The following is a 26504-nucleotide window of genomic DNA, read 5'->3' as shown; positions in this document are numbered from 1 at the left end:
CCCCAGATTCAATAGTACATATACACCAAACCTTTAAAGAACAGACATATCCAAATTGCATATTCAAACTGGGAACCAGGTTGGACTGTTTCAAGATGTATATAATAATGTGACTATATGTCCCAGAATGCACCATGTGATTGAATGCAAAGAGACAGGAAATGATGTAATATTGTTAGAATTACAAAAAACACTGTTTTTTGAGAGCAAACCAACCGTGACCAAGGTAAATGCATACCGAAACGCGTAGGTTATTCACCTGTACTATGATTTGAAAAATTGATTAAAGAATAAATTAACATTGCTGCTGGAAAATACAACTGCGAGAGTGCGACTTCATTTGGTTTGTCTGGGCACATATTCACTGAAAACAGCAAACGTTACAGGGATGTTATAGTTAGGATTTTTTTTTTTTAAACCTTGAAAATTTACCAAAAAAACAGAGGGCCCGATTCACCAAAGTAATCTGTGACCAAATCCTAACTTTACGACTTTTAGTATTCACAAAAGGCATTTAGGAGTAGTAAAGTTAGGATTCCTAAATTTACAACTCCTAAACTGAGACAAAATCCTAACTTTACGACTTTCGGTATTCACAAAGGGTATTTAGGAGTAGTACACTAAATGCCTTTTTGGAATACCGAAAGTCATAAAGTTAGGATTTTGTCTCAGTTTAGGAGTTGTAAAGTAAGGAATAACTTTACTACTCCTAAATGCCTTTTGTTAATACCAAAAGTCGTAAAATTAGGATTTTGTCTCGGATTACTTTTGTGAATCGGGCACAGAGATTACAGGAAGGTTTTAGTTTAGGTCATATTCTACACACACAAAACCACAGTAATTCAGCGGATATAGGTAGAGTTATTTCAAGTAACTATAACTTGTGCCCTAAGGTAAATGTAACTCACGCCATGCACAGTTTTCTTATCAATAATTTTACAGCAAATGTTGCAGTGATATTATTAATGATCTCATAGAAGATATCATGAGTGATGGGGTTATTAGAGCTGCATGGCAAAGCGGGGAGTTATAGTCACCTTAGGGCACAAGTTATAGTTTTTTTAGATAACTCTCTAAAGAGTGGGTGCCCTGGAGTCCACCCAGGGCTACCACTACATCATTATTGGAGGTCCAAGGGGAGCCCCAATGCCCCTGAGGCTCCATCTGGCTTCCCGCCTCCAGCTGGAGCCAGCATTGCTTTCGCCCTCAGAGAACAGCTAAAAATGCTGTTCCCTGTGGGCAGGAGCAATTTTTTCATATATTTCCCTGCCTGCCTCAGTGCGGGCAGGGAAACAGATGAAAAGCCCACTTCCAGCAGGCTGGAGCATTTTTCATTTTTTTTTTTTTTAAACAATTTTTATTGCAGAACCAATCACAGAATATGTCAGTCACATAAGTATCATCAGTGTGAAATCCCCCCTCTCGTTTTTAAGTCCCCATCAGATATACACAGCCGTTCAGCCCACACCCCGGAGGTCGGGCGGCAAAATCTCAAATCGGTGCAATCTTCACTATCGGAGGTCACTGTACGGCGCATGTGGGGGGTCCACTGTCTGCAGCTGGAGCATTTTTCATGCTCAAGTGTGGGCAGGGAAACCACTATGTCCCTGGAGTGGGTAATCTGGAATATAGCTGGAGCTGGTCCTGGGAGATGGTGTCCCCAGGACCAATAAGTGCTCTGGAAGGGACGGTGTGCGGCCCCTTGACCCTTTTTTATCATGGCCATACCCTGAGGGGTAGAGTAGGCCTGGGTTCGCCCAGGAGGGGGGCCGCATGCCCCCTCCCTTTCATTGTTTCGGCCAAGCCCTGGGGGGGGTCTGTCTTTGGGCCGAATTGGACATGGGAGAGTGGCCAAGCAGCCCCCTTGTATTATCATGTGTGCCCCAAGGGGGTGACGGTCTCTGAGGCCAAAAACAGACTTGGGGCGGTGCATCCCCTCCCCAATAGAAATTATTAATAATTCCCCCAGGACCTTGCCCACCCAGGGGGCTAATGACACAAGCACAGGAGCCTGCGCTGTTGTTGTTTTTTCCCCACAGATCTTCCGCTAATTTGTGGTAATTTAAAAATATATATATTTTGGCCACCGGTGGAGTTCCTGTGGGGTTCACCACCAGGCCTAGGGCATCAGGGTATTCCTATCCTCCCCCTTCTTTTTTTGTGTTTTTTGCAGGTTTAAATCACAAGATGGCTGCCACCACTTCCTGGTTGAAGTGGTGACAGCTAATAAGATCTCACCATGAGATCTGGCAGATCAGCGGAGGGCCTGCGTCCCTGGATCTATATAAATCTTCTTTCTTCAATAACTCCAAAACTTTTTGAGCGGTTTTACACCAAATTACAAAGAGCACTCTTTCTAGACCAGGGTACATCTTTCTGGCAAATTTGGAGTCATTCTGTTCAGAGGTTTGGACTGTATTCATATGTAAAATCCCTATAGGAAATTGCATGGGGAAAAAGTGTTTTGGGACCCCCTTTTTCTCAACCTGAGCTTGGCATATCACCCCAAAACTTTCCAGAAAGCAGCTAAAGAGATTGGCATACTAGTTTTGAAAATTTTGTGAAGACGTGTCAAACCGCGCCAAAGTTATGAACATAACAAATAATGCTTTGACAATGGAAACTGGTCCTAACTATAACTACCTACTGGCGACCGCCAGTTGGTAATATATAGATATATATTCCTATATATGTGTATTTATACATGAAAAAGCCTCCCCATCCAGTTTGCCTTGCAAACATAAGCACAAAGTAATGCAAGTCAAGTTGCAAAAAAACCAATATCAGATATACTGGCTTCTATGAGTGTGGAAATAGTGTAGGATCTGATTTAGAGGCAATTTCTGTAGCGCTTTTGCCCTTCAAGGGAGCTTTATTAAAGGAGACCCCGGCTTTGCATTAGGTCAAATGCTAAAATGGTTGCCGTTAGAGTCGCCAGCCCCCTGTCTTGTGTACTGAGGCAGTTTCCATGGTCGCGCGGTTTCAATAATAACTCTGAGCATAGCTTGAGACCAGTCAATAGCGGTGTTGCTGTGCGCGAGATTAGTGGCACAAAGATTAGTCAAAGAGAGAGTTTACTATTTTTCTACAAGTTCAACGGAATTTTTGCCCTCTCTGGTCCCTAGCCCTCTAGGTAAAGAAAGCTGGGCCCAGCCATGGAATTTTGAAACATATTCGGAATACAACCGCGAAGAGTGACCTATAACTTGACTGGCAAAAAATACATTTACAATAAAAATGGCAACCACTATAACGTACTTTGAGAAATTATTTTACCATAGGACCCCACTACGTCATGCGGACATCCTTTCCTCGTGTTACACATAACAGTTTTGTTTTGTGCGTGGGGTAGCTTTTCTCTAACTTTATCCCATAACTGTATGTTTTCCTAGGCACACATTTTTACTGTTCGCTTTTCTTCTGAACTGCAAGCCACTGTACTTTGAAATACGAGTCCATTCGGTTATATTGAGGTGAAGCAGCCCCCCTGATATATTGGGTTGTTAAGTTAAATCTCAGTTCTGGAACATGCTGTCCTGATAGTCATGTGGTAACAATTCTTTGCTCCTTATTTAGTATGGGGCTTTGTGGGAAAGGCAGAAAAAAACAACGTATTTTGAAAAAAAAGGCATGTTATCCCTATTAATTACTGTAACCTGAAATTCAACACTTCAAACTTACAAGGAGAGGTTTGTCTTTATATTTTAAACTCACGTCATCGTCTCATTTCCGCCTCTAGTTTTTTAATTTATTTTTTTACGGGCACACAACTGAGGTTTTCAAGTGGATAAACAATGGACAGTGATTGAGAAGCAAGCATAACGGATACCAACAAATGTGCACCAGTAGAAGCTATGGTCAACTATGGACTCCGTGATTGTTCAATTTGCTCTGGAGACAAGGAAGGCTTATTATTGGTGGCCTACTAGAAGCTCGTGATGCAGCAAACCACCCTGCGCCATTATAAGCACAAGAGGTTTGAGGACTATTGAGAGACAGTGTTTGGGACAACATCGAAGCCACATGCAACAGGAGGGGAAAATCCGCACAACAGGTACTAGCAGAATAAAATGTTGAACTGTGCAAACAGATAGTTGGCAGCAGCATTTCACTCAGAGCTAGTAAAGCTCATTTTATACTGTGTAGCATGACAAGTGGATGCATGAGATTAAGAAAGCAGTATCACGTGGCAGTCTGGCACACAGGATCAAAGAAAAAGAAGCAAAGTATGAGGCAATCTGGGCACAATACCAAAAGCATGGAGAAGACAAATAACACGGTGAACAAAGGCAGGGCATGGCAAATTCAAACGGGGAGGACAGTGAGGACTTTAATTTAAGAGACCAGTGTGAATGAACCCACAAGGCGGACCAAAGAAGTACCAGAAACCCCCGAGCATTGACACAGAAGAAGTGTTTGTGCAAAAAACAAAAGAGTAACAAAAAAGGTGCAGTTGAATGAGGTACAGATTGGCGTAGTGGCCCATACGAAAGAATGCAGAGGATGTGAGGGGGGAAACTAGGGAATGGAGCAATCTGAAGGAAGGGCAAGGCAGAAGCACCCAACACAGGAAAAAGCGAAGAGTGACAGCGGCAAAAGGGAGGTGGAGCACATCGACCGGGCTGGTTTGAAAGATGCAGTCACCACTTAGAGCAGTGGCAGGTGTAGAAGAGTTGTGGTGGGTGGCATTGTCTTTCCACTGCTGCCGCTGTGCCAAGATGTTTCCTCTTATATCATGTGGAATTACATGCTTTTTGGGAGGTCCTTCCAGTGGCAGCTGTAGAGGGGTATTCCTCTCTTCACAGTTGTATTTATATTTTTTTCTTAATTAAACACCCTCACGGCTCATGACAAATTTTACATTAGCAGCGGAGGAACTTGCTTCACATAAGGAAGAGGTGCCATACATTAAAAACGAACTTGAAGGTGTTGCATTGTTAGGTCGAGACGAGTCCAAAGGATGTCTCAGAGCTGAGCTGGTTGAATATCGAAACTCAGCAAGGCACAATCCAGGTTGGTAGGATATAAAAGAAATGCAATTTAGGCCGTTTTTTGGGTTAGGCAGGCATCCGGTCCTGGCGATGACCGTTGCCTAGCAACCAACTAAATAAGCGCCATCTTGGTCGGGTTTGCCTTTCAGGATCAAATCAGTGGTGATTTATTGCAACGAGTGATGCAGGCACCATCTTGTACTGTCTCGTTTTCTGTACATGCAGTCTGCTTTGTTCAGCTGCACCTGGGTGGGCTAAGGTCCATCTTTCAGCAGCCTTGATGCGGCATGGACAAGGCATATGTGTGTGTCTCAGAGAAAAGGTGCCAACACTTTCTTGGCAACCCTGAGGTGGGAATGTTTGGGAGAAGCATACTGAAGCCTCAGTAATTCCTTTCCACCTTACGGACAGGAAGAGTCCTTTGATTGTATGCAGGGGAGTCATAGCAGCATCTCCGGACTCACAGCCTGAGCTGGCCTCAAACAACAGTTTGATGTGGCCAGGTGGTGGGCCGGATTCTTTGCCTATTGGAGGAGGCAGAGTCAACCGTGAAACTGCAAAGTGCCATCACTCAAAATGATTGACGCCTCAGTTCCTGGAGGGCTGCCCTGTCGACTGACCCAGAATGCGCATTACATTGGAAAGCAATGCAAGGGTGAAACAGGACGATCAATTGCCCATTTCTTGTGTACTGGCCTTTGGGCTGAGTGAACATTTGAATGGCACACCAACTGGGAAATGGCTGAAGGGGACTGACTCTGGCCCCATTTTTTAATACATCTATTATTTTCTTTTGATTACACGAGGTTCGCAAGAGGCAAAGCTGTTTCTAGGCCAGACCTAAAAAAATTATGATCTCTTGCTCAGACTTTTTAAGTTCCTTTATCCACTTCTATAATGCTGGTAATTAGTTGCCCTTGTACATTTCTAATGTGGTTATATGATTCTGTTCTATAAAAAGTGTTTTTAATAAACATGCTTCACCAATACCATAAATACATAAGTAGTTTATCAGTAATGTTGAATCACTTATTTCCAATGGCACTGTCATTTCTAAAAACAAGGAATACGTGAGGCTTTCTTGAAATATTTAGGTTCAGTGGCCAATATGTATATCTCAATTTCGCACTCATTCTTTACTAATGCTCTACCTTCAATAAAATGTGAAGCATCGGTTAAACTTGAAAACATATAAAAGGGGCCATGAAAGGCCTCTCATAGTTCAAAATGCTCTAACTTCAGCAGCAGCACCGATATCCATGAAACAACTCAGGACACCACCCACCTTCAAAGAAAGCACATCAAACCGACACGACAACCTCACTGGGTCATCTACCTCAACAATTCTGAGTGAGCAAGTAGACCACACATCAAAGGTAGCCTTTACCACATATATAACGACAAAACACACCTGGTACCCACGCAGCACACAAAAACAATTGCAAACAATTGCAAACCTTTTTCTCATGCCAAGCAAGTATACAACACACATTTCATCTGGCCAACAGGGTTAACAAGTTACTCCAATGTAATCATGCACTACATAAATACCAATCTTCATAAGATTAAATTGCCAAAAAGGGGGAAACATTTCGAACATCAAAAATAATCATCAGAAGAGTAAGATGGTTTGGTGCTAAACAAATGAAGAACAATTTTAGATGTGTCAAAGTTCCTGAAGGTCTTGCATCAAAATATCAAATATAAAAATGTCGACCTGCAACAAAATAGACTGCAAGAAAACCATGAAAGACCTCTTCTACCATTGATAAAGGTCATTAACAGAAAAGGATTGGCTGTGTGATTAAGGGACCTAAATCAATATCAACATCTATATTGATGAAATTGTATAGTCAATCTCTTGCACTTGCTGTTATTGCAGGTTGATATTTAGGTGTGGTACCACACCCTTCTGCATGTGTTAAATTAGGCAATTATACGTGTTAGATATGGCCCTTTTTTTGCAGGTTTATCCCCACAGGTTTTGCCCTTTGCCTCCTATTTTTATGGCCCTGATTTTGTTGGCTATAGGAATCTGTGCACTTTACCACTGCTGATAAGTGCTAAAGTGCATATGCTCTCTGTGTAAATTGTGAACATGAATGGTTATCCATGATTAGCATATTTGATTGACTGTTATTCCCTAATAGAGTGCACTGAGTTTGCCAGGGCCTGTAAATCAAATGCTACTAGTGGGCTTGCAGCACTGATTGTGCCACCCACATGAGTAGCCCTGCAACTGTATCTCAGACCTGCCACTGCAGTGTCTGCATGCACAATTGTAATCTGCCATAATCCTGGAATGTACACCCTCTTGCCAGGCCCAAACCTTCCCTTTTCTCACTTGTAAGGCACCCCTAAGGTAGGCCCAAGATACCCCCATGGACAGGGTGCAGTGTGTGTGAAAGGTAGGACAGGTACTAGTGTGTTACAGGTAAGGGTGAGCGGAAAATCCGTTCCGCTCGTGGATTTTCAGTAAATCCGCGATCCGCGAACTCCCGTGAATTTACTGAAAATCCGCAAGATCCGTGAGCGGCGGATTTGGGGGGCAAAAGTTCAAGCCTGTTGAACTTTTAACTATTTTAGGATGGCGCCGGCAAGCTGCCAGCGCCATCCTAAAATAGTTACCAAGTTAGCTTCACCACGAAGCACTAATACATAAAATAAAGCAGGTGCTCGAGCACCTGCTTTTTTTTATCTATTAGTGCCCTGATGAAGCTAATTTAGTAACTATTTTAGGATGGCGCTGGCAGCTTGCCGGCGCCATCCTAAAATAGTTACAGGATGATGTGTGTTTTGTCGAGGCTGGGTAGGTGTGCGTTCTCCCCATATCTATCGTCGAAAATTAGCTATGATGCTTGATGGAGGCCTTTGCATAATTGACTTTCACGAGCTCAATCCCTGTGCAGTTCCTGTGACCACGAGCTTCTCTGATCCGTGCCTGTCCTTTTATACACACAAGAGGCATGTGAACTCGCATATAAGACCCGTCCGTTTGGCCTCTCCCCATACACTAGTGGTGTGTGCACCGTCTTCACGCCCTTTACCCACTTGATGGACAGCTCACTCGAGGGACCCCGGCGCTCTTTGGTGTGATGGCAAAGTTAATCAGCCCCCCAAAAATGTGTGTTTTGTCGAGGCTGGGTAGGTGTGCGCTCTCCCCATATCTATCGTCGAAAATTAGCTATGATGCTTGATGGAGGCCTTTGCATAATTGACTTTCACAAGCTCAATCCCTGTGCAGTTCCTGTGACCACGAGCTTCTCTGATACGTGCCTGTCCTTTTATACACACAAGAGGCATGTGAACTCGCATATAAGCCCCGTCCGTTTGGCCCCTCCCCACATACTAGTGGTGTGCGCACCGTCTTTGCGCCCTTTACCCACTTGATGGACAGCTCATTCGAGGGACCCCGGCGCTCTTTGGTGTGATGGCAAAGTTAATCAGCCCCCCCAAAAATGTGTGTTTTGTCGAGGCTGGGTAGGTGTGCGCTCTCCCCATATCTATCGTCGAAAATTAGCTATGATGCTTGATGGAGGCCTTTGCATAATTGACTTTCACGAGCTCAATCCCTGTGCAGTTCCTGTGACCACGAGCTTCTCTGATCCGTGCCTGTCCTTTTATTCACACAAGAGGCATGTGAACTCGCATATAAGCCTCGCCTGTTTGGCCCTGCCCCTCACACTAGCGATGTGCACCGTTTTCCCACCCGGCCATTACCCACACAATCTGCAAAATCCGCGAATCCGCAAATTCGTGGATTTTGCGGATTGCGAATTCGCAAATTGCGAATTCGCAAAATTCTCCCATGGTTAGTTACATGTCCTGATAGTGAAATACTGTGTATTTCTTTTTTCACTGTTGAAAGGCTTTATGTCCCATAGGCTATCATTGGAGCTACACTGTGACATTTTATATGTGTAACTTTTATTTGGGACAAGATAGAGAAATGGAGTTTCGGCTCTCTGAACTCAGAATTTAATAACACACTTTTAGTAAAGGTGGTTTTTAAATTGTGTGTTTGAAAAAGCCACCTTTAGAAAGTGGGCATTTTCTTGTTTTACCATTCTGTATGCCTCTGCCTGTGTGTGTATTCACCATCAGGTTTTGTAGTGACAGGAGCTGGGGATGTACATTCCCTCTAGACAGTCACAAGGGGGGTTGAGGTTTGTCCTGCCTTGCCTGGGTGACTCAACAATAGGCAGAATAGAACTGGTCTGCATTTAGAGTGATGGGAGTAGTTTTGCTAGCACCTGAGTAGGCTTTGTCTCCTTTGCACAAAGGGGTCTCCACCCTCTGTGATCAAACTGCACTAGGGAGGACATAACTGGTTTGGACTGAGCTCAGATACTCTGAAGCAAAAGTAACAATGAGAAATGGAGTATAAGTATGATACCTTAAACCCCAGGGCTTTATATCACTTCTGGAAACAAGAGGATCCTGCCAAGAAGAAGATCTGAAGAGCTGTGGGAGGAGTGCTGCCTTTTCCATGTGAGGGGTGGGTTGGCCTGCAGTTGCTGCTTCTGTCTGTGGCAGAGGGAAAATACTGCTTCTTTTGCACTGCTGTGGTATCCTGCTCGTGAAGAATCTCCAAGGGCTTGTGTGTGCTGGCCTTCTGTTTTTGGAAGATGCAGGGACATCAAAGTCTTCCGCGTGCTTTACTTGTTGCGAAACTTTCTTGTTGGAAACTTCCTTGTGTGCTTTACTTATCAGGAACCTGCCTGGAAGGAGTGCTTGGAAAGCTGTGTGAGGAGCGCTGCCCCTGAGGTGCAGTGTGGGTTGGCCTGCAGTTGCTGCTCCTGTCTGGAACAGGAGAAAGATTGGACTGCAGGGTTGGTTCCTCCAGTGCGAGAAGCAGAAACATAAAATGACAATAACTTTCAATTATTACCATTTTATGTTTGGTTGTGGGCGGGAGGGCCGGAGGGTAGGGCTGCTCTGAGAGCAGCCAGGTCAGGGGAGGAGGGGTGTGCCCACTCCTCAGTGCACAAAGACTGTTTAGTCAGCCCCCAGGGGCCGCCCAAACGCGTCAAGCACACTCTGCCCTTCTCCAGATAGGCTGCAACACAGCCTTCATGGAGAAAATGGCCTCTTCATAAGCCGCTGGCTGGGCAGCGTCAAGACCCATCACAATGCTACTTGCAGCATTGTGATTGGCTGAGGGGAGGGAGAGAGCCTGGCTGCCTGCTTCTGCTTCCTGTTCCTGGAGAGTAGAAGAGCAAAGAAGATGCAGGACCTGGCCGGCGGAAAGGTAAGTTTTATTTAAGTTGAAAGAAAATTCAATTACCCTGGTCAGAAGAGACCTCGTTAGCACCAAGCGGTCAGTTACAGTGGGAATAGTGGGCGGTGACTGTTGTGAGGGACAGGCGTGTCCTTGCCCTGAGTTGTGCTGCCTGGGTGAGGCAGCTTGAGACCGGTAAAGGTCTCCGACGTGCTTCCTGAAGGAGGAAGGGCAGAGGCAGCTGCACCGCATGTCCGCGGCAACTGCTGCCAGCCACTCGACGAGCAGGAGACCCAGAGAGGTCTTTCCACCACCCTAAAGACAGTGCGGGTTCCTCATGGTGATTCACATTGGGGCATATCTTTGGGGGATTGAGCCCCTGGAATCCCTCACAGTGTGCTGCATGAGCCCAGGCAGATGCACATTGCTCAAGCTTACAGGTGGGAGACCAAGGGAGGTCCCTAACTTGCTTTGCATTGTGTGCCCCCCACCCCGTGCTGGTACATCCCTGGGAGGGTGCCGAGGGTCTGAGATTTATGAAAAAACAAGTGCTGACCATACGACAATGCTCTCCTTCTTTGGAGTGACAAATGGAGAATATTTCAAAATTTGTCTGGTATTATTTATTTTATACCTTATTACTTCTCATTTTTTTGTATTTGGCAATTCATTTGCACGAAAAAGACATACCTAGTGCGTTTGACATATACTTATTCAAAAACATACATACAAATAACATATAGCATATAAAAAACAGAACATTTATCTGAAAATTTTCATATATACATTAACACAAACATGTGCATCAACATCATTATTCATTATTTGCACTATCTTTCTCAAAATAAGGAAGAAATCAGATGGAGAAAACAATGGATGTAAAATTGATGATACAAGTATGGCTGATGGAGTAAATCACAACTTCAGTCCTAGAGAAACAACTTATTTTAACAGTTGTTGTATACTTGTCTCCATTTGTCACTGCCTTTCTGGTCCCTAGGGGCCATGAGTAGAACGCACATGAGTGCTTTCTAAAATTACTGTAATCCTTATTAAAGGGAGCACAGGAGTTCCAGTGCCCCATGTGTTTCTTTAAAATTACTGTATAAAGTGTTTTAGGAGTGCAGGGACTCTGCACCCTATATGTTCATGGTGATCTACATGTTTTCTCCCTTACTTAACTGTTGCATTTTACGTTCTGATATATGGATGGATGTCATTTTATACCGTGCAATGTTAGAATGACGAGTACTATTTCAGGACCTGCTTAATTTGTACAGTGATGGTGTAGGTTGTTGTTTTCATGATATTTTTATGACCTGTGCAACTAATAAGTATTTACTTTAGTGCACTAGCGTTGATGTTATGACAACTGCCTAGTTGGCAAACTGATTGTGATTTATGTGATTGTGGTCTATGTGTTGATATACAATACAAGTGATATTTTTATGTAACCTTGCGTGGAGTCTCTTTTGTGGTGTGTGTAGTGTGTCACTCGTGTATGTGTGTTGCACAAATACTTTACACATTGCCCCTGGGATAAGACTGACTGCTCTGCCAAGCTACCAAGGGGGTGAGCAGGGGGTACTCTTGGGTGTGAAACTCCCTTACCCTCACTAGAGTGGCGGGTTCTGCCTGGCTGAAGTGCATACCCTAGCCAACTAGAAATCCCATTTGTAACTATGTTATGATAGGGATGTAGATTTTGCCATCATCATCTCTCTCTACAAAATAAATAAAATATTGATCTGCTGGTTCTTACTTTCCATACTTGATGTCACCAACAAGTAGTTCTGGCGCCCTGTACCATCTTGTAGCCACGTATTCTGTGTACACCTCTCCCGGCGCTGCTAGGGCCCTTGCGAAACCAAAGTCACACAATTTCACTACTCCAGACTGGGAGACCAATATGTTTTCTGGTTTAATGTCTCTGTGTATGATCTAAGAAACAAAGAATAAGAATGAGTTTTCACTGAAATAGATTAGCATATTAAATGGCAAAACGTGTTACTGAGAGATATGGATTGGACATGAAATAACAAAAGCTAGAAAATATTTTGAACTTTCATGGGCCTTTTATTGAGACCTCATTTAACTACCATATAACACGTGATATTTCATATTACGATTGATCAGAAGTGTGGAAATACCTGTACAGGTAGCTTAGCAATCACATAGAGGTGCATAAAGACAATAATTGGATGCAAGCCTCTTTTGTAAGAAACTTCTACTTTCTCCAATTTAATTCAATGAACAGGGAAAACATTTGTCATTTTCTTTTTGGCCATACAAATGTACACACACACCTCATTCCATAGAAACCCTCCTTATTGATGTGAAGGTTGCTTATCTCTGCCCCTCTTCAGCGGGCAGAGATTGAAATGGGTAATACAGAGGATAATCGGTGCCTTTTGAAAAGGCTTCACAGTCGCTGCAGCACCCAAAGGAAATGGAAAACTATTGTGGTGTTGGACTGCATTATTTGTACCTTCCCACCTCCCATCCCAACAGAAGTGCCACTATACACAGAAGATAATGCATTCTCTTAAATATAGAAATTATTCACAGAGCTTCTTTCTGAATTACATATATTTCTCTCGGGAGCCCTAACTACTCTTGAGATAGATGATAGATGGTTAGTCTCATAATTCTCAAAGTCGTCTTTATTTTGCGGAAAAAAGATGACTATATATATATATATATAATATATATGTACATATATATAATATATATATAGGTATTGTATCGATAAATAATATATATATTTATAAATATATATACAAACACAATCACATATGTCACATATAAAAAACCCACAAAAAACAGTATGTCACTTTTATAATTTCGGTTATTTTTTTATTTTTCTGTAAACACTTACACCCCTTAGCTTCATTCAAGCTGTACAGAATTACATAGAATTAATATGGTAGTTACTCGCCACTATATAAACTGAAAAACAAACTTGCACACTCATTGGATGATGTCATCAGTGATGTGACAATGATGTCATTTGAGATGTTATCAGTGATGTCATAAATTATGTCATAGAACATGTCATGATTGATGTCATATGTGAGTTCATAAGCATTGCATGGCAGGGGTGCAAGTTATAGTTAGTGTTGCTAACAATAACTCCTGAATTTCTGTGGTTTTTTTTCATTTCAAAATGTTAACGTTTTCACTGAGGAATTCACCTAACTATAATGTTACTTCCGCCACCTGGATCGTCCAGATTAGATCGCCGCACCGATCCGTGCTTTCTATGCATAACTATAGACTCCCGCATTTTTGACTTGGGACGCATCCGTCCTCAGTCTCTCCCATGCTGGTACGTACCGTCCAGCAGGGATCCGTCATCCATACCTGATATCTACATCATCCTCTACTCGTCGCAGCCGGGTTGGAATTAACACCGGTACTGCGACTCACCATTCTACATTAGAAACGTACAGCCCTGAAGAGTCACATCTTCTACACGATGTGACGAAACACATGTCGGCTGGTTTATGTCATGTGTACTGATCAAGATTGATTTATAAATCTCATCTTTACGCAAATCTGGAGTTAGACCTTCATTACTTCTGTTCGCATGAACATTGTCTCAATTGTTTGGTTCTGACACCAGGACCTATTACTCTGAAACGTGTGCACAGCATTTGGACTTATATGTGTGGTGTAGGCTTGTCCCACACCTCTGCAGGGGTTGTTTTATTGTCTGGGTTTGTTGCCCCTGACCTGTTGGCACCGTGTAGCTTAAAATCATAAGTCTCACTTACAATCGTACACGCTTGAGCGCCAGATCTTCTTGTCTATTAACCCAAATTCATCCTTTTCACTCATATTATAACGTTACTTTAACATTTGAATTTTGCAGTGAATATATATATATATACATGAGCAGATCTAGAGTTTCGCTGGTGTTTATAGTGCTCTATACAGGAGCTGCTTTCCACCTAAACTTGAGAACTACCCTGAGTTCTCTGCTTATTTTTTGCATAATTTATGCATCCCTCTATGCCTGAAAGCGTTTTGTTTTTACTTATACTGGGTGCTCCCTTGTGTCTGGACAAAGCTATACCTCTCTGAAGAGCTCTAAGTAGAGCGAAACACTGTGTCAGGGGTTGCTTTTACTCATTCAGGTTGGCTTGGTTGGTATTTTACCAATTCAAAGCTGTAATACTGTGCCTGGAGTGGTAAATGGCTTTTGTCAATTTAACTTTTCTCAGCATGGACAGCACTGTGCTATTCCAATGCTTAAAGATTTTGCTGTAGAAATGGCAAACGACTTTGTCCTTTTTCTATCTCGGTGTGGATGGCACTATGCCAACCCTATGCTTAAAGACTTTGATAGAAAAGCAGACATTTGAGGTGAGCAGATCTAGAGCTTCGCTGGTGTTTAGAGTGCTCTATACAGGAGCTGCTTTCCACCTAAACTTGAGAACTACCAAGAGTTCTCTGCTTATTTTTTGCATAATGTATGCATCACTCTATGCCTGAAAGGATTTTGTTTTGACTTATACTGGGTGCTCCCTCATGTCTGGACAAAGCTATACCTCTCCGAAGAGCTCTAAGTAAAGCGAAACACTGTGTCAGGGGTTGCTTTTACTCATTCAGGTTGGCTTGGTTGGTATTTTACCAATTCAGAGCTGTAATACTGTGCCTGGAGTGGTAAATGGCTTTTGTCAATGTAACTTTTCTCAGCATGGACAGCACTGTGCTATTCCTATGCTTAAAGATTTTGCTGTAGAAATGGCAAAAGACTTTGGGCCAGATGTAGGTAGGCATTTAGCGGTCGGTAACGGCCGAATTCGGCCGTTACCGACCGGTAAATGCAATTTGAGATGTAGGGCCCTGTATTTTACAGAATCGGTAAATTTACCGATCGGTAAATTTACTGATTCTGTAAAATACCGAATCGGTATTTTTTCCGATTCGGTAAAATTGACATGTAGGTGGGACTCTTCTGAGTCCCACAAGCATTACAGAATCGGTATTTTACCATCAAATACTATTTGATGGTAAAATACCGATTCTGGTGTGCATGCACATGTGTGCATGCACACCTGTGCCATATGACAGGCAGACCTGCCCTTAGGGCAGGTATGCCTGCCACATGGCCCCCGAACCTTTTTTGGGGGTGCTAGAGGGTGTCAAAGTGACACCCCCTGCACCCTTGTCAGAATCGGTATTTACCGATTCGGTAAATACCGGCCGGTAATGCCCCATTCATTCCTATGGGCTTCAAAGCCCATAGGAATGAATGGGGCATTACCGGTCGGTATTTACCGAATCGGTAAATACAGATATTTACCGATTCGGTAAAAGGAACATCTGGATGTTCCTACATATCCACCCCTCAGATTTACCGATTTTTAATTACCGAATCGGTAAAATTCGGTAATTAAAAATCGGTAAATCTCATTTACCTACATCTGGCCCTATGTCCTTTTTCTATCTCGGTGTAGATGGCACTATGCCAACCCTATGCTTAAAGACTTTGATAGAAAAGCAGACATTTGAGGTGAGCAGATCTAGAGTGTCGCTGGTGTTGAGAGTGCTCTATACAGGAGCTGCTTTCCACCTAAACTTGAGAACTACCCAGAGTTCTCTGCTTCTTTTTTGCATAATGTATGCATCACTCTATGCCTGAAAGGGTTTTGTTTTGACTTATACCGGGTGCTCCCTCGTGTCTGGACACAGCTATACCTCTCCGAAGAGCTCTAAGTAAAGCGAAACAGTGTGTCAGGGGTTGCTTTCACTCATTTCAGGTCGGCTTGGTTGGTATTTTACCAATTCAAAGCTGTAATACTGTGCCTGGAGTGGTAAATGGCTTTTCTCATTTTACAGCTCAGCATGAACAGCACTGTGCTAGTCCTATGCTTAAAGATTTTTCTGTAGAAATGGCAAAAGACTTTGTCCTTTTCTATCTCGGCGTGGATGGCACTATGCTAATCCTATGCTTAAAGACTTTGATAGAAAAGCAGATATTTGAGCAGATCTAGAGTGTCGCTGGTGTTGAGAGTGCTCTATACAGAAGCAGCTTTCCACCTAAACTTGAGAACTACCCAGAGTGCTCTGCTTCTTTTTTGCAAATATATATATATATATATATATATATATATATATTACCTACTAGCGGTCGCCAGTAGGTAGTTATAATTAGGATTGTTTTCCATAGGAAATCCTCAACATTCTATTTGGAATAACTTTGGCCCTGGTTGAAGAATCTTAGCGAATTTGTCATAGAAGATGGCTCGGTCCGCTGCGCTCCTTCCCTGAAAGTTTGGGGGGGATTGGTCAAGTGGGGGCTGAGATATAAGGGGGGTCCCAAAACGTGTTTTCTACATGTTATTTTCCATAGGACCTTTAGACTCGGTTACAGGTCGAACGGCTGAATGGATTTATAAGAAATTTGGCAAAACTGTAGAGTCCGGTTCGCAGATTACGCTTTTTTCGGAATGGTGTAAATCTGTTCAGTAGTTGTTGAGAAAATTAAAGTTAAAGTCAATTATATATCTATAGGCGCGCACGCGTGCGCGCACTCAAGCGACTGCGCGTGAGCGGAATTTTTTTTTGCTGCGTGACGTCTGTTAACGTTCGATTCGAAGGAAATCAGGAAGTTTTGTTCGCCATTTTGTCACTGCGAGTAAATATATTGTTAATTTCAAAGCGTTGAAACATGGAAAAGGGAGAAGGTAGAGATTGTTTTGCTGCGTAGCTTTTCTCGGGATGTGCAGTAAGGGCGTTAAACGCAAAAAGATATAATTTTTTCCCGAAAAAAAATACGGGGTGCGCGCACCCGGTCGCGCACACCTATTTACAAGAGTGTGAAAATGGAGATAAATCAGAAGTTTGAGTGGTTAGATATAAGGTGGCTCTGAAAAGAGCCCTTGTGTTAATTGAGTGTTTTCTGCATTTATAAGTAAGTACCGATGCAGAGCCTGATGTTGCAGAGGAAGATTCTGTTTCCCTCATTCGTGAAATGAACACCGTCTCTCCTATAGACGTCTTGCATGTGGTATCGCAAGTTGTTGTGGTAAATAGAACCCATGCTATAATCTCTGAGGAACGCAGAAACAGATTTACTTACATGTCTCCTTGCTTTCTCAAATTGTGCACAATGTTGATTGGACCAATTCCATTTCTGTCTTTGGCATATATTGGAATATACCAAGGCAGATCGAGGAAAAAGTGTCATCAATTGTCGAAAGGTGTCTTTTAGAAGCATTTCCAGACCTACCCCAGTGATTGTGCCTAGATCGTTCCCACCACAGTGCACAATTATAAGGTCTGGTTCTGGGAGATGCATAAAAGTTTTCACCAATGGAATCAATTGGTGACATTTCAATCCTCTTTTGGCAATCCATGTTATGTGTACATTTGGTAAGCCGAGGTTGCAAATTCGTCTGCTTACTGCATATTTTTCACTCCAGTGAATATAACTGTGTCCTATTAGCCAGACCTTCATTTTCAAGGGATTTGTAGTCGTCCTCCGATCGGTTCTGGAAGTGGAATGGGAGTTAGAAGTTGAAATTCTAAATAAAGAAAAAGGAAGAGGCTGGGTGTGGTTAAAAAAATAAAAATGATTGGTTGATTGTAATAAGTGGAGATTGAACAGTACGTTGCATGTTAATGTTTATGTTAAACGAAAAGTACTATTGGGTGTGAAAAAACAAGACATGTAACAGAGCTGTGGATTGGCAGGTGTTTCTGGAGGGAAAATAGTCTTCTTAGTTTGTTGTAGAACGTTGAGACATGAACTTTTGACCTGTGCCTTCAGCAAGGTGCAGAATGAGGTGTAACCATGGAAACAGCCGGAGATGGCAGTTGGTGATGGGTTCACTCTTTGGTGCCTCTGCATCTGCACTCTGTTCTGTGGTGGCAGGCGGAGAACTGTTTGTTATTGTGGAGATGAAAGGGTGATAAGGAGAGAAATACGACATAGCGTTTGACCTGTAGAAGCGTGGGAGCAGTGATTAAGTCTGAGTGAAGCGGAACTGTGGCGGTGCTTGGTAACAGTAAAAAAATTTTTTTAACAGTGGTATAACTGTCTGTACGGTGCGCGACCTACTAAGAAAGAGTTCACGGGCCGTAATTGGCTTGCAGGTTCTAGTATCAGTAAGTGAGGTCGAGAAAAGAAAACATTCAGGACTTTATTTATGAAGGCCTTGCGCCACCGGTGCGTCACTTTTTCCCATTTTAAAAAATGAGGCACCGGCGGCGGAAGGTCTTCATAAATAAGGTCCTCAGTGTCTACAGTTAAGGTTATGTGGAACCCATGAATAGTTTTTCAATATGAAATCATTTCAGTTGAGATTATGGATTAAAAGAGAAACCGTGAATATTTGAAATGTTTATTTAGAAATGTACTGTTTTAAAGGCAAATCATTATGTAATATGAGTACAGAAATTGCAAAAAACACAGTAATTGGTATTGTCAGTAGTACATGGAATACAAACGCTATAGTTGAAGAAAAATGAATATAGTTGGAAAAAAACATTGTACACTCTTATAAGGAAGTATATCATATTTTAATAAATGGAAGAAGGTCTCTGGCCTTTCAGTTAGGGAACAATATATGAAAATGCAAGTGGTTATACATCATTACTTTATCAATCAGCTGTCTACATGCGAAGCACTATCAAGTTTGTGTTATGTTACTGTGTACGGGGAAAAAAAGGCGCCAAAAGCGACAAAATGGCGAGAGGTGCATGTATGTAATCTGTTGGATGGTGCGCGAATCAGAATTGAGGAGAACTACTGTATTGATATATCTTTTGAAGGTTGCAGTATTGCATTTGAAATACAGCACAAGTAACAATGGAAATATTGTTGAAAGAACATATTTTTCTGTAAAGTATTTTAAATTAATAATTTTATAAAAAATTAAAGGAGCAGAGGCGTGTGAGGCAGAAATAAGCAGTTGAGATGCGAAATGGCGTTTACGGTTATAAAAAACTCGTTTAAAATTTACACATTAATTAGGGTACATGTAGCATATATTAGCGAGTTTTGCATCGAGTACGTTTGAAATAACCTTACATAAGATATGCAATAGAATTGTTGAGATTAGACTGTATAAAAATAAAGTTGAAAATCGAGTAGCTGAAGAAACAAATGTAGTCCACATATAAAAGATCAAAATTTAAACAACACGAAATCATAATGTCCACTGTTAGTAAAGCCAATAGGTCTGTTCTTCAAAAGAAAATATGGAAAAGAATGTGAAGAATATAGGGAAGCAAAAGGAAATGAGGACGTCAATGGTTTGTATAAGAGTTATTGAAGCATTGTTTAGGCAAAATAGGTAGCTTCTGCTTGTAACAGGAAATCACTTTTATCATTTGAAAGTATGTCAGCCATCCAATGGAAAGAGTAAAGCAGTACTCATGATCTGTTAAAATCGGAGCCTCTTTTATTATCAGAGGGCAGGTCGGTGGGTTTTCGATGTAGTTCTCTGTTAGGAAAGAGTTAACCGTCCATTGTGTAGGCAAAGTATGCAGCAAGTGCTTCTAACAGGAAATCACTGTTATCATCTGAAAACATGTCAGCCATCCAATTGAGAAGAGGAAAGGAGCATTCATGATCTGTCATTATTGGAGCGTCTTTTACCATCATAGGGCAGCTCGGTGGGTTTTCGATGTAGCTCTCTGTTAGGAAATCTTGCGCCGCTGCGAATATATTCCAATGACCCAGAACTCCTTGTATCGCTGCAAAGGCCATAAACCCTCCGTTGTAACAAAGCTGTTCATGATCAAGTAACGGATTCATGAGGTGATTGTAATTCGGTTCAGGAGGTACCAAATTGCAGAGACATAAATCCAGGGCCCACGTGAAATCACAGCTCAGGCAATGAAATACAGGCTGCACACAGGTGAAATACGAACATCGAAATGATAATCGATATGAAGTATTCAAAGTTGAGAGTGGTAAGGTGCCGTAGTACAGAAGCATTCTCTGTCGAAATAGTTCTAAGTGGTCCGGCTCGTTTGCGAAGGCAGGAGGGACATCCATTTTGAATTTCCCAAGATGGTAAAGGAAACGGCGCAGCACTGCCGGTTGTATAGCAACTCCACAGAATTAGGTCGTCGGCTATGCAGTGGAGAGGAGCAGAATGACTTTATACATTTTCTAGGAGTCTAGTCACTTATCTATTGCTTAGTAGTTATCAAAAAAGTAGCTTTTCTTGAACTGGAGGATGCGTTAAAAAATAAGGGAGTGATTTGAGGAAGTTGTAAAGCAAGGTCAATTTTTTTTTACATCAATGCTGTTTTCTGTGAATGTTAGCTAAGTGAAAGATATGTGTGTGAGCAGATGCAACGTTCAGTTTTAAATGTGACAATGGCGCTCTTGTTCATGTCTTCCGATTCAAGGTCGGTATTCGCTGCCAAATACAAAGATCAAGAAACGCATGCGTGGGGTAGATAGTCTGCATTCTTAAAGGAAAGCAAATGAAGGGTTATTTTTACCGCGTTAGCATTGTCGTTTAAAAAGTTACAGTGATTTCCATTATATGTTAAGAAAGTGTCACTGATGAAGACTGAAAATAAATCCTTATAAATAACAGGGACTGGTGTATTTTAGAAAAGGTGTGTAACATTACATGAATTGTGAAAAAAAAATAATGTAATTGAAAGTGTATGGTTTGAAAATGAAAAGTAGAGGTTTATAGTTCACGTTTTGAAAGCAGTTCTAGAGGGTCAGATGCATGATAGATTTATAAAAAATAGAACATGTTTTTAAATAGTATTATGGAAAAAATATGTGCCTTTATGTACTATTTACATTATCTGCCTGTTGCCTATTCTTTGAGTTTTAGTAATCCTGTGTCTTATAAGTTTTCCAGGGGCGGTTTGAGGTTCATGGTGGGTTTGGGCAGGGAGGGTAGGTTGGGGGTTTGTAATAGGGGGTCCGGGTGGGGTGGAGTGCGGAGTTTAGTGAAGAGTGAGGGGGGCGGGGGGTTAGGGTGTTTGGTAATGGAGCAGAGTCAGAGGACGCCACATTTCTGTTATGGGGTGCCACGGAATTATGTATTTATTCTCAGAGGTTTATTATATTAAGGATATATATCAACATGGTGGCTCTAGTCGTTTTGTGGTTCTGTGCATGTTTATAATGCTGGCCCTGTAGTTTTTGTTTATGGACCTTATTACGACACACAGGGGAGCCACGTTGCACAGTTGGAGATCAGAGACTTAGGAAATAAAACTTTATAATTGTAATTTTTTCTTAAGGGGAGGCTTTAAAAGTTTTTCGAAAAACTGGTTTTCCAGGGAAGTGGGTGGAGTGTTCCGTGTAAATTGCAGAATAGAAACTAGTAAGAACCAATTGGAAGTGTTGTTTTAAAGTCACATGACTGCACATGCGTGTCTCGACGCCTGTTTGCGATAGGTGGGTGCGCGCACCCGGTCGCGCACTAAAAGAAAGCGGCGAGAAAATATCAGGTAATATGCTCTTGAAGCTTGTTTTGGTACAAAGAGTTAGTTCTGAAAAGAACTTTTTTTTTTTTTTTTTTTGGGAAACAAGTGTTATGATGCTTTTGATTTCTTAAAGTTGCTACGACATTTTTCAGTATGTCATACTATCCAAATAAAGTGAAGAAATGTAACTTTTCTTGGAGCATTTATGACTCTCAATTTTGTGTTTAATTAGAATAAAGCTTTGCTCTCCGTATACAAGAAGTTTTCCACAGTTCTTGCATTTCATGTGCACGTTCGCCAGATATGGTTTCAAGTCCATTTCAGCACTCGATGGAGATACAGGTCGTCCACCGGAAGATGTGCTGATTACTTCTGATGGTAATAGCGTGGCCTCCGTTTTTCTTGTCAAAGGTGGTCGCTCATTTCCTTCAGATTCGGAAGATGAATGCGGAACGGTAGCCATTGTAGCGAAGTCTTCGGGAAGATGTTCAACGTTGTTCTCTCTTGAGAGTAGAAAAGAAAGTGATGGAAGTGGGTGGAGTGCTGCATGTAAATTCCAGAATAGAAACTACCAAGAACCAATTAGAAGTGTTGTTTTGAAGTCACATGACTTCACATGCAAGTGTCAGGTCCTGTACGCGATAGGAGGGTGCGCGCACCCGGTCTCGCACTAAAATAAAGCGACGAAAACACATTTTATAATATGCTCTTGGAGCATGTTTTGGTGGAAAGAGTTAGTTTTGAAAAGAACTTTTTTTTTTTTTTTTTGTTTTTTGGAAACAAGTGTTATGATGCTTTCGATTTCTTAAAGTTGCTACTACATTTTTCAGTATGTAATACTATGAAAATGAAGTGAAGAAATTTATCTTTTCTTGGGGCATTTATGACTTTCAATTTTGAGTTTAATAAGAACAAGGCTCTGCTCTCCATACAAAATAATTTCTCCACACTCGTTGCATTTCATGTGCACCTTCGCAAGATATGGTCTCAAGTCCATCTCAGCACTCGATGGAGATACAGGTCGTCCACCAGAAGATGTGCTGGCCACCTCTGATGGTAATAGCGTGGCCAGGCCTCTTGTCAATGCTTTTGCATAATGCTCAGGGTGTCTTTGTTTAACATGCCGCAGCATGGTGTGTATAGAAAAGGAATATTTTCTATTTGGATTTCCCCTTGAGAGCTCCGAATTGCATATCGTGCAGGTTACTTTTGGCGCATTCACTTTCTTTTGATCTTCAGGATAAGTGGTAAAATTGCCAAATGAAAGATTCCTTTTTTCTTCTTAACGGTGGTCGCTCGTTTCCTTCAGATTCGGAAGATGAATGCGAAAGGGCAGCCATTTCAGCAAAGTTTTCTGGAAGATGCTCGACGTTGTTGTCTCTTGAGAGTAGAAAAGATTGTGAGGAAAGTGGGTGGAGTGCTTCGTGTAAATTCCAGAACTGAAACTACTAAGAACCAATTGGAAGTCTTGTTTTCAAGTCACATGACTTTACATGCGCTTCTCAGGACGTGTAGGCGGTGACACTATCTAGTAACGAACGTGATTTCATACTTAGGAACTAGCATTCAAAAAACCTATGAAATTCACTGAAAAAACCATAGGTTTTACACACGTTATAGTTAGGAAATAGCATTTGAAAAACCTATGAAATTCACTGAAAAAACCCTAGGTTTTACACACGTTATAGTTAGGAAGTAGCATTTAAAAAACCTATGAAATTCACTAAAAAAACCATAGGTTTGACACCAGTTATAGTTAGCTGGAAATTTTACTGACATAAAACCAATGAAATTCCACGTTATAGTTAGTTGGACTCACTATAACTTGCGCGTGTAATGCACTGCTGATGACATTACATATTACATCACTCATGACATGGTCAGTGACATCACTCATGACATCACTGATGACAGACCTCCTTTAAGTGTAATGTAACCCTTAAAACACATATTGGAAAATAGAAATTAACATTTTCAAAAAAATGGAGATACCCATACCAGTTACAACAACCAATTCAGTAATTCCACCATCTATATACACATTCTCTCATTCACCAACAGTTCTATATAGTCACTCATACATATACTCACTCATCATATGTAGTGATACACCTATACATCCTGTTACACACCGACAATCATCCAAAAGTTACTCACACACATACTCACACATGCAAATAAACTATTGAACATCCATTTATTTGCATATAAAACTATACACACACTACCACGTTACTTCTAAAGAAACTTATACATACTTACTCTCTTAAACAATCACTTATAGAAACACATACTTATTTAAACAGGAACTCTTTCTATCTCTTAGTCTCACATATACTGACTTATATATATCAATACTCACATATACTAAATTAAAACATATCTCGTTACTGATAAAGACACTAGTGAGGCAGGCATTCACTCACTAACACACACATATACACACTCAACCACCCATACAGTCCTGCACATATGCTGTCTTCTAAACACATACAAAAAGAGAGTTAGTCATTCATGCATCTATGTGATTAGTAATACCCCCACAAAACCATACAAACACTCATACTGATACTAAAAAAACATCTAAGAACCCAAATACCTACACATGTAGGTACTCATCAACCCATGCAGCCACTTATTCACAAAGTGAAACACTGATACATATATTTAAATATTTAAACATTACTCGCTAATATATGTATTCACTAAGATACACTTAATAAGCCAGTTATCCAATCATTTCTTTTGGAAAAAAACATTCATTAAGACAATATTTTAAACATTTATTCTTCCCTCGACCTTTACATATACATATATAAAACATATTTATTTTTTAGAAAGACACACATTCACTGGATGGTGTCATAAGTGATGTCACTGACCATGTCATGAGTGATGTAATATGTAATGTCATCAGCAGTGCATTACACGCGCAAGTTATCGTGAGTCCAACTAACTATAACGTGGAATTTCATTGGTTTTATATCAGTAAAATTTCCAGCTAACTATAACTGGTGTCAAACCTATGGTTTTTTCAGTGAATATATATATATATATATATTCACTGAAAAAACCATAGGTTTCACACACGTTATAGTTAGGAATTAGCATTTAAAAAACCTTAGAAATTCACAGAAAAAAACAAAGGTTTCACACATGTCATAGTTAGCTGGACATTTCACTCATACAAAACCATTAAAATTCCCTGTTATAGTTAATTCAGCTAACTATAACTCGCGCGCCCACAATGCACTGCTGATGACGTCACATATTACATCACTCATGACATGGCCAGTGACATCACTCATGACATCACTGATGACATCTCAAATGAATCAGTGATGTCATGAGTGATGTCACTGACCATGTCATGAGTGATGTAATATGTGACGTCATCAGCAGTGCATTGCGGGCGCGCAAGCTATAGTTAGCTGAACTAACTATAACAGGGGAATTTCAAAGGTTTTGTATGAGTAAAATGACCAGCTAACTATAACTGGTGTGAAACCTTTGGTTTTTTCAGTGAATTTCAAAGGTTTTTAAAATGCTAATTCCTAACTATAACGTCTGTGAAACCTATGGTTTTTTCAGTGAATTTGCAAGGTTTTTTAAATGCTAATTCCTAACTATAACGTGGCTGAAACCTATGGTTTTTTTCAGTGAATTTCAAAGGTTTTTTAAATGGTAATTCCTAACTATAACATGGCTGAAACCTATGTTTTTTTCAGTGAATTTCAATGGTTTTGTAAATGATAATTTTTAAATGTAATAATTGGTATATTTTTTATACTGATTTACTACATTATTATAAATTATTTATTTTTAGATATATTATTTTTTAAATTACCTTACACATTTTTAATATAAATTGAAAAAAAAAATGTTTGTACACCTCTCTTAAACGCAGCCCCCTGGCATGTTTGCAGAGGGGGAACTAATTCCCCTTGCATACTGGGGGTCCCTGGGGGCCAACTAGCCCACCTGGAACCTCCAGTATGCGCCAGGGGGCTGCATTGCAGAAAGGTGTAATGAGGCCACACCCTTTTTTACACCTCTGTGCAACGCAGCCCCCGGGTGCTTTTCCAGATGGGGGAACTAATTCACCTTGCATACTGGGGGTCCCTGGGGGCCAACTAGCCCACCTGGAACCTCCAGTATGTGCTAGGGGGCTGCATTGCAGAGAGGTGTAATGAGGCCACACCCTTTTTTACACCTCTCTGCAACGAAGCCCCCGGGCGCATTTGCAGAGGGGGAACTAATTCCCCTTGCATACTAGGGGTCCCTGGTGGCCAACTAGCCCACCTGGAACCTCCAGTATGCGCCAGGGGGCTGCATTGCAGAGAGGTGTAATGAGGCTATGCCTCTTTTTACACCTCTCTGCAACGCAGCCCCCTGGCACAATTGCAGAGGTGGAACTAATTCCCCTTGCATACTGGAGGTCCCTGGGGGCCAACTAGCCCACCAGGAGCCTCCAGTATGAGCCAGGGGGCTGCGTTGCTTTGCCCCCGGGGGCGGTGGTCCCAGGGGCAGTGTGGGGGGATTGGGCACCCCCCACACTTCTTTATCACTATGCCCCGGCGATTTGGTCCCCCACAAAAAACATACCGGGTTTTAAAAAAAAAGAAATTGGGCCTTGGGGGTCCTTGTGGGACCACCTGGGCAGGCCTAGGGGGTCAGGGTGTTTCTACCCTGCCCCCTTTCTTTTTGTGTTCTACACATTTGTTTTTCTGCTTTCTTGTGCCTCGGTCTACTGAGCACAAGATGGCTGCCAACACTTCCTGGTTTGGAGTGTTGACAGCCAATGAGCATGCAGCTTTCTCGAAAAGGTACGCGCATTGTACACGTACTGTACGTGTACGTACCCGGACCGG

General features: G+C 41.6%; 1 protein-coding gene across 1 annotated transcript in view; it reads right to left on the bottom strand.

The window, feature by feature from the left end:
- The window catches only part of CDKL2 (cyclin dependent kinase like 2), a 446589-nt gene that overhangs the window by 204370 nt on the left and 215715 nt on the right, over positions 1-26504 (bottom strand). Inside the window, exon 4 of the mRNA XM_086961513.1 lies at positions 11975-12153. Within this exon, the coding sequence (XP_086817639.1) occupies positions 11975-12153 (179 nt within the window). The remainder of the gene's footprint in view (positions 1-11974; positions 12154-26504) is intronic.

Source organism: Lissotriton vulgaris, chromosome 3_1 (genome assembly GCF_964263255.1).
Source record: "Lissotriton vulgaris chromosome 3_1, aLisVul1.2, whole genome shotgun sequence".
NCBI lineage: Eukaryota > Metazoa > Chordata > Amphibia > Caudata > Salamandridae > Lissotriton > Lissotriton vulgaris.
This window is presented reverse-complemented; position numbering and strand designations above follow the sequence as displayed.